Below are 6732 nucleotides of genomic sequence, written 5' to 3'. Positions count from 1 at the left end.
AATTTCCTAAGAGGGAATATAATCATTTATATTGTTAGACAGAGATGCAGAAGAGCTCAGAAAGAAAAGGGCAATTGACTGAGGAATTATATAGCCTGATTTTTTTTCATTTAGGAGAAAAATAAATCCAAATGCAAAATAAAATAAATAAATATCCTGCTATTTGAGTTTATTTCTTCTCACCTGGCTTTTGCTGTTACTATAAGAAAACTTAAACTGAAAAAGAATTGATATAACCACCTTATCACATATCCAGCTACATATCTCTTTCACTCTGAAAATTATATAGCTCATCTATCACATTAAACTAGATTAAAGGGAAGACATAGATTTGGAAAAATGATTTTATTATCATCCAGCAGTTTACTTTGACTTTAATTGGCACTAATGTATTCACATATGCAATGTATCTTTGAAAAGTTCTCAAGTTACCACCATTTAGATGTCAAACCATTATTCCAAATGAAGTTGGAACAAATGATATTTGAGGTTAAGTAAGTCCACAATCTGGCAACTCTATGGAGATGTTCAAATACATATTCCATAAACACAGAACAGTGGAAATTAAAGTGCAATACATTCAAAAGTTGAATTTGAAGGAAAGGTTGTACGAGGCTTATAGAATACAAATCACAAACTGTTGACTTGTAGGTCTCCTATAAAGATATTACCAGGTATAACTTAGCATAATATTTCAACAATATTTGAATTAGAAGTTTCTATATCATCTAGACAATGGGATACTATCTTAACCTTTATAGCATGGATATCAATGGACCTTAAACTACAACTCATACAACTAAAAATAATATTTATAATTTATTGGATTCCATTACTTTTGAACAGAAAGGGATTGTCTAAGATAGCATTTTGAGGAGATGTAATGAGGACAATGTTTCTTAAAAAGATGTGTTTTTGCAATGTCCTATACTTACTAACTTTTGAAAAAGAAAGAAACATAGTTGTGTGACAAAAGCTAAAAGTTTCAGATGATAATATTCTTGTGAACTATATACCTCATACTTGAAATTTGATAACCAAACAACATTCGATTCTCCATTTCCTCACTATGGCTAAAAGACAGATTTTGCAACATTGGAAAGATAAAATGTATGGTCCCATTTATTTAGTGGATTGAACACCTGATTACATTTGCCACATATGAATGCATTGCCTATAGATGTAGATTTTATATGAATAAACATAATGAAAAATGGGACTCATTTATACAAAGTATAAGTAGGTTAAAGAAAACAATAAGATATATTACTTATCTAATGTGTGTGTGTATATATATATATATATCTGTTGTAATTTTCTCACTTATTTTTAAGCACTTGTGTTTTTTCTTTCTTTTTGACAATGTATATATAGCTGGTGTTTTTTCCTGTTAATATTTTAAAAGCAATAAAAATAAATTAAAAAACAACATTTACCCAGTTTCTCCTTCCTTAATTCTTCTGTCTGGGTACATGTTTTGTATATAACTGTTGTTAGCCAGCCACCAGACATCAAAATCAGAGTGGTCATTTGCTCCAATAAAAACTCTACATGGGATGGTGAGTGGAGAACCTGTTTTGAAATGAAGTACAGAGTTAGGGAAAATAAATAGATATACAACAGGGAATATATGTCCACAGGAACAAATCATCCCAACTTTGAATTTTTAAGATATTTTCAGAAAATCATTCTTCTTTTAGCAACCAGGATTAAGTAGCTATGAGGGTTTAATTTCACCATACTCACTGTTTTTTGTTTATTTTTTATTAGTCCATGTATTAGCCAAGTATGTACCAGAGAGTACTGATTCTAGCCAGAGAAGTAAATAGTTCGGTGATTAATTGCTTTCAGACAGACAGCACAGTTTGCAATTCTCATGCAGTTACTCTGAAATACTGTAGTCCTATTGGCTTTCAAATAGTTATGATTTGCAAGTAGGAATCCACTTTAGTAACTTCAAGTATGGAATTGGACAAGTACGCCAGTCAAACAGTTTCAACTAATCAGGAAACCAATGTAAGCCTTTGATTTTCATTTCACCAAAGTATAGGGCATGTTCAAAGACCCAGCCTAAAGCCTTCAGGGGGAATAGGGATAATATTGCAGACTGTTCGTGACCAGCTGATATAAGTGCAACATCTCCCGCCCAAAAAAATACCAAAATATGAACAATCATCATTACCAAATGTTGTTGACCATTTGGCATTTGGGGATGGATAATTTGGCCACATTAGTGCAGGCAAGTTTGCTCCCTCCCCCACCTCTGAAGTGAGGGAAAGTGAGCTTAAAACTGCTTTCCTTTTAGCAGTTCTAATCAAGGTGACTAATAATATCTATTTAACATTTGGTGTTTTTTTTCCTTTTTTCCTTTTTTTGTACACCATTTTTTTCTTATTGTTAGTGTGGGATGTTCATTTTTCTGTTTTGTATTTTATTCTTGTTGATAAAAGAAAACAAATATGTAAAAAGGTGACTAATATTGATCATCATACCATAATGCCTGATAGGAAGGATGATTTACAGCACTTGACTTATGACTATTCATGACTCCATGTTATGTATTGTATGCACCATGGAGCATCAGTATTTTTAGCTAACTCATTTTATGCCCAATTTAGAGTTTAATTTAGTTTTACAACTGGCTTATTTTTTTGTAAATAAACAATATTTTACTGTCACATTACTGTTTGTAAAATATTTATAGAACTTATTACTCTCTACAGATTCTTCAGACCAGCACTGAAATCAAGATAATTAAAGTATGCTGGTAATATCATTGAGATTTGAACAATTTATTTAGTGTTACAGTGCTTACCCAGTATATACCCAGAATTAAGAAAGTTTCAAAGTTATTTAACTAATCACTCCTTGAACTAGCAATACCACACCCCTCAACCACATTCCTCTTGAGTCATACTTCCATTCCAAGAGTCCAGAACATGTGAGTCAATGCAGTTATTTTGTGCCTTTGTCTTATTCCTGCAGAGCAATCTGCTGGGACATACTCAATCCGTTCATAAATTAAGTTCTTTATTAGGGTTATTATCTAGCCAGCTTGGTCTGATTCTTGAAAACCAGTTGTTAAATTTCTGCTCATCCTTCAAGGAAGAGACAGAGATCCAGCAGGCCAAGTTGAGCAGAGATCTCATGTTTTTCAGCAGCAAGTCCAGACTATTTTTTTTCACGCACTCATTCCTGAACCTCAATGAGGCACTTGTTAAGCTAGGCTCTGTTGCTATTAGGGCTACTTCAGTTCCTTGCTGGAGCAAGATCCAGGACAAACATACAATGGGCTAGCCAACTGAAGGAGAAGGAGAAGAAACCAGACCAGATCACATGCATCGTGTGGCATTTCTACCTTCCTTCCGATAGTCACAGAATCAAATTCTCCCTTTCCTGTTCATGGTTTCGGGCAGAACTATGCACAAAATATTGCATTATGCAGATTGATTTCACTGTTTTCTCCCTTTGTATATCTTTGCCATAAAAGCAGCACAAGAAAAAAGAAGTGGTGGAAACTCTTCTTCCAATTCTCCCAAGGTTATAGCCTTGGGCGATCACTGCAAAGAATCCAGGAACTGGCATCAAACACCTGACTTGAATGCTTCCAAATAATTATAGCTTTCATCATGAAACCTAACCAGCTAAACAGCAGCTTCCCACCAAATTTTGGGAAAACCTTGATAGGGTCAGGGCTATCATTGGTATTAGAATAGAAGGCCATAAAAAATCCTTAGGCTGTTGCAAGACCAGAATGTTAAAAAAAACTTCCCACAAGAAAGTATGCATTGGTAAATCACATCTTCATTGTTCCTAAGAAACAGATGGAAGTGTCCGTGAAGTCAACAAGAGTTTGACTCATTTACATTTTAGAAATTGATTTAAGGTTTCAATTCATTCAACATTTTGGAGTTTTGGTTTTTTAAAAAAATTGATACCTACTGTAAAGTCTTCTTTACAGTAATTTGAAAGTTGTTGGTAAGCAGGTAATTGGCCTGTAGTTGCTTGGTGTTGCCCCTTTTGCTGGATTTTTCATTATTAGGTAGGTTTTCCAAGTTGTTAGCCACTTTTCAATTTCTCCTCCTTGTAGTATATTGTTGAACTGCTTGACAATGAGTGGGTATATAACAGTTAGATGTTTCAACCAAAACCCATGCAGTTCATCTTCACCTGGTGCTGACCAATTTTTGATCTTCCTTGCTCTTTTTTCTACCATTTCTGTTGTTATTACTAGTTCTTTCATTTCAACTTCTGTTTTATTTGGATCCACCTCTTTTAACCAAGCCGCATCCTTGTTGTATTTCTTTGGATTATCCCATATCTGGTTCAAGGACTGCACTGTTTCTTCCTTGTCAGGTACTGACTGATTCATTGCAGTTTCTCCATTGATGGATTGGTAGAAACGTTTCTGATTGGATTGAAATTGGAGGTTCTGCCTATAATTTGCCATTCGAGCTTCGTATCTACTGAGTTTCCTGGCTATAGCTGTTATTTGCTGCTTTATTATTTCCAGTGCTTCCTTGATCTTCCTTGTTTCTAAGTGGTATTTCTTGATTAGGTATTCTTTGGTCTTCTTGTTCTTCAGCTTCTTTTCTTTCATCTGTTCTAGCTTGCTTGCATGTGATCTTAACTTGCTGATCTTATTTTCCAGTCTTCCATTTTTGTGGTGCACTGTTTATTTTTCTTCTTTGTTGATTTTGCACCCCAGGTATTCAGTTATAACTGCAGCTGTGCTGTACATTAGTTGATTTGTTTCTTGCAGTGAATTGGTGCTTATACTTGATATTGCAGTATTTGCATCTTTTAAGTCTTGTGCTAGCTGTTTCTTTGGAACAAGCTTCAATGCAGGCAGCCTTAGTCTGTTGTTTTTGTGCTGTTCTAGATGCTCAGTTATTCTTTGTTTCAATTCTTTTCTTTAGCTAGAGGGTTTTGTTCTTCCTGAGGAAGAGATGCCTGGTTTCCAAATGAGAACAGTTGTATATCTCTGCTGGATTCCTTCACTGCCAACTCCCTCTGGTTTGCCTCTACATTCTGAATTACTTCTGGCAAGGCTTTGATTTCTTTGCCCTGGGTAAATCTTTGCAGTTCGTCCAATTCTGTTTCTGTGAATACTTTATTTCATATTATAAATCAGTGTTGATCAGCTAGTCTCTGTTCTGTTATTTCTGATTCTGGATGGTGTTCTTTCCAGAACTGGTGCATTCGTTTTAGATATCCTCTTCTTGTTGGACTTGATCTGTAATAACAGATCATTATTTCTTTGTTTTCAATCACTGTATTTGCAACGGATAAACACCTTTTCTTCCAGTAGTTCTGCAGCTGCTGGCCCTGGTTGCTCAGCCCACAATCCTGAGTCCTGTAGCCCATTTTTCACCATGTATCCAGGAACTCCAACATCTTGCGCGGACCTTGTTAACCCGGGTAACATCCGAGCCGGTATGGCTTTCTGAAATTTACGTCTCACCATATTTTTTATGGGAGAGACACTCTTTGTCTGACTTCTCTGATGAGACCTGTCCAGTATGGTTGAACCTCTGGCATAGCTCTCATCTTCCTCAGAGTACACAAGCCCCACAACCACGTCAGAGTAGTGCCTCACTGGGGGATTATTATTATTATTGTTGTTGTTGTTGTTGTTATTATTTTTTAAACAAATTTTATTGTTTTTTTTAATTCTTAAGGCAACATATTCAGGACACACCGTGGTGCTGGGGTAATCAAACATCTTAAAACAAGACATATATACATAATATAATCAATACATCAAATATTCCCTTTCTTTTTCCCTCAAATAGCATAGTATATTTGGAATATCCAATTCTAGCTTAAATTTATTCAACCTGAACCTGTCTTCAAGCTTCATGAATTTCTAGCATAATCAAATTAACTTTAAATAAAAACATTTTCAACTCAAATATCCCTTCCACATATATTCTACTTTCTTAATTTTATCAAAATCTTATTTATTTCTTCTTCCATTAATCTCCCTTATTTAGAGTAAAATATTAATCTATCCTGTACCTATCAAATCTATCAATTGATCTAACTCTTCAAGTTAAGAAAAATAATATCATACCTAAAATCATGTCATTTCATTAAACAAAATTCAAATCTCCAATTAAATATCATGACTAATAACATCCATATCATCAAAAATCATATCTTATTAAATTCAATTAACTATTAGTTCACTTCAAATCTGAGACATCTCTTCAATTTTCGTCATTCCATTACATCGTAATTTTCATAGAAATAAAAGTAACATTCTAAAAAGAACATTCCTAGTATTCTAATTTGTGTTTAATCCCTTATATAGAAAGATATCTCATTTTTAAACAAAAATATTAATCTATCCTAGACACTTCTAAATATATGTATTTATCAGACTATTCTATAGATATCTAATCCTTCACTTGATCAATCTCTTTAAGATAACAAATTAATATCAAACCTTACATCATTTCAATCCTTTAAGTAGAATTTAAATTTCACACGTTATAAGACAAACAAGTCATCTTATTTAATTAACATTGAATTAATTATTGATTCACTCCAACTCTAAGACATCTTTTTACTTCATACTCAAAATCTCAGTCCTTACATCAGTCCATAGTTCTAGGTTGCCTTTAATCCAATTTAAGAAATTTTAAATTTCATTTTTCAATCTTATTCTAGCTTTTCTCTTTTGCCAGGTAGGTTTCCATAAAAGAGCTTCCCTTCCAGATAATAGGT

General features: G+C 33.8%; 1 protein-coding gene across 1 annotated transcript in view; it reads right to left on the bottom strand.

The window, feature by feature from the left end:
• The window catches only part of IL1R2 (interleukin 1 receptor type 2), a gene marked incomplete at its 5' end in the record, with an annotated part of 12221 nt that overhangs the window by 1960 nt on the left and 3529 nt on the right, over nucleotides 1-6732 (bottom strand). The window contains one exon of the mRNA XM_015816791.1: nucleotides 1437-1572. Within this exon, the coding sequence (XP_015672277.1) occupies nucleotides 1437-1572 (136 nt within the window). The remainder of the gene's footprint in view (nucleotides 1-1436; nucleotides 1573-6732) is intronic.

The sequence above is a fragment of the Protobothrops mucrosquamatus genome, unplaced genomic scaffold, assembly GCF_001527695.2.
Source record: "Protobothrops mucrosquamatus isolate PMUCROS unplaced genomic scaffold, P.Mucros_1.0 scaffold499, whole genome shotgun sequence".
Classification (NCBI taxonomy): Eukaryota; Metazoa; Chordata; class Lepidosauria; order Squamata; family Viperidae; genus Protobothrops; species Protobothrops mucrosquamatus.
Note: the sequence above shows the minus strand (reverse complement) of the source record. Positions and strands in the feature narration are given on the sequence as shown.